At 53.3% G+C, this 2375-nt stretch overlaps 1 protein-coding gene across 1 annotated transcript; it reads right to left on the bottom strand.

The window, feature by feature from the left end:
* Positions 1–432: 432 nt before the first annotated feature.
* On the bottom strand, positions 433–1560 carry LOC115313695 (the record flags this gene model as incomplete). Its single annotated transcript, XM_029972696.2, has 1 exon — positions 433–1560. A coding segment is annotated over one exon (1128 nt), but the record flags the coding sequence as incomplete, so codon positions are not given.
* Between the last annotated feature and the right edge of the window lie 815 nt (positions 1561–2375).

Genomic DNA, 2375 nt, shown 5'->3' with positions numbered 1-2375 from the left:
CAGATACAAGCCTGTGAAGCTGTCCGCAGTGCAGCATTTCTACAGCGCACACCCGTCCGTTTCTGTCTCCCTCCCAATCGGGGCAGATTGCGATGTTTTTCTTCTTGCGAATCATTATCGCCGTTCCTCCGCTCTGTCCAAATGCCCTCGACAGGAAGATGACGAAATGACGATCAAAAAAGCGCGTCAACTCCTCCACTTGACCGTCTGTGGCAATCTTGGTCTCTTGCAAGAAAGCGACATCAACCCGCTCGCGCAGAATCGTATCCAGCACCCATTGCTTTCTTCTTCTCGCCAGAAGACTTACACAATTGAGGGTTGCAAACTTAAGGGCTCGCATATTGTGGAAAAGGGGGTGCTGGTAAAGTCATGCGACGAGGACACTTTCCAGAGATGAGTAGTGAGCAGAGAGAAAAACAAAAAAGAAGTGACCTACGGAAGGGCCGGCCGACGTCGCACTTCCGTCGGGATGCGCGGCTTCGGGTTAAAGCGCTCCTTCCGTGTGGTGTTCTTGTGCCACTTGAACTCAGAGCGTGCTGATGCTTCCCCTGGCCGCATGATGCACGTTTCACTGGCGTCGCTAAGGTCGGAGTTGTCGTCGCTCAAACTGACCTGGTTCGTGTCTTTTGATTCCAGAGCTTGGATGGCCTCTACGTCTTTTGATATAGACATTTGGACGTCGCTCGATATGACAGGGCTGCTGCTCGACGCTTGCGCATGGTCGAATTTCATGGCGTCCCCCTCGGGCTGCAACTGTGGAGGGTGCACTTCTTTCAGTTCATCGACCGGGGCCTCTTTCGCACCGACTGTGGCGGAAACCTCAGTTTCGACATCCCTTGCGGCCTCCTCTGCCTCTTCCTCGTCCATGTTGAGGACACCATCTCCATCCGCCACCACTTCCTGCGTCACTGTAGCGTAGGTACGGACGCAGTTGTCTCGTTCATGTCCAAAGCGATGGCATTCGTCGCATCGCGGTACGCGACACTCTCGTCGAATGTGTCCCGTACCTTTGCAGCGTAGACATAATGGATCACGTCCCGGAATCACGACCAAAACGTGTCCACCAGCAATCCTCAACTGGTGCGGAATGCGTTCTAAAGTGACGCCCTCCTTTAGGCTTAGCCGCACCAGTCTGGTCGTCGACTGGACGCCGATGAATCCTTCCGCCTTCCATTTTTCACGCGTCAGGTCCTGAACCTTCCCAAAGGGCTCTAGGGTCCTCCTGACGGTTTCGTCTGACGCGTGGAAGGGGAGCCAATGCAGTTTCATGCGGACGTCTGCGTTCTCCGGGTCCACGACGATGCAACGCTTGCCCTTTACCTCCAGTTCCTTGGCGGTGACCAGGCGCAGCTTGGCTTCCTCTGTCTTGAAGGTCACCATCCAGAGATGATTCATTTGATAGGCGCCGAGCGCCTCGATGTGCCCGATCACACCAAGACGTTCCATCTCGGCCCTGAAATCGCCTATCTTGTATGGACGAACACTCACGTCACCGTGCAGCAGCACAGAGTTGCGCACAATGGCTCCTGATGGCAGAGGAGGCAGAACAATACGATAATCCGAGTTAGCCGAAGAAACAGGTGAACCGCGGCCGGCGAGGGCCGTTATCGACGCTCCTGAGGAGCTCATGATTCTCCAACCGTAGTGCTCGGAAGCCGGAAGTAGAATGGGGCCACCGATCCCCCCCTTCGAGCTGCAGTGTTTTCAAAGATTGATTTGGTTAGGGCCTATCATCAGATCCCAATAGAACCAGCAGACATTCCCAAGACGGCCATCGTCACGCCTTTCGGGATGTTCGAATACCTCCGCATGCCGTTTGGTCTCCGGAATGCGGCACAAACTTTCCAACGCTTCATGGATCAAGTTCTACACGGATTGACATTTTGTTTTGCATATCTCGATGATATACTCGTCTTCAGTGCCACTCATCAAGAACATGAACAACACCTCAAACAGCTGTTCACCCGTCTCGACCAGTTCGGCATCATCCTCAACGTACAAAAGTACGAGTTTGGCGTCACCGAGCTCGACTTCTTAGGACACCGTGTCTCCCCTCAAGGTATTCTTCCGCTACCTAATCGGGTTCAGGCTATTTTGAATTTCCCCACACCTACAACACTGAAGCAGTTGCGGGAATTTCTCGGATTTGTTAATTTCTACCGACGCTTTCTCCCACACTGTGCTGATATTTTACTTCCTCTCAACCGTTTGCTGGCTGGTGGAAAGACAAAGTCGACGGAAATAACATGGACCGACGATGCGACAGAAGCTTTCACACGCATCAAGAACGAAATCGCCAATGTTACTCTCCCGACACACCCCAAGCTCAACTCCCCTATGTCTCTCACGGTCGACGCTTCAGACTTCGCTATTGG

This window comes from Ixodes scapularis, unplaced genomic scaffold, assembly GCF_016920785.2.
Source record: "Ixodes scapularis isolate PalLabHiFi unplaced genomic scaffold, ASM1692078v2 PGA_scaffold0__279_contigs__length_252992795, whole genome shotgun sequence".
NCBI classification, from domain to species: domain Eukaryota; kingdom Metazoa; phylum Arthropoda; class Arachnida; order Ixodida; family Ixodidae; genus Ixodes; species Ixodes scapularis.
Note: the sequence above shows the minus strand (reverse complement) of the source record. Positions and strands in the feature narration are given on the sequence as shown.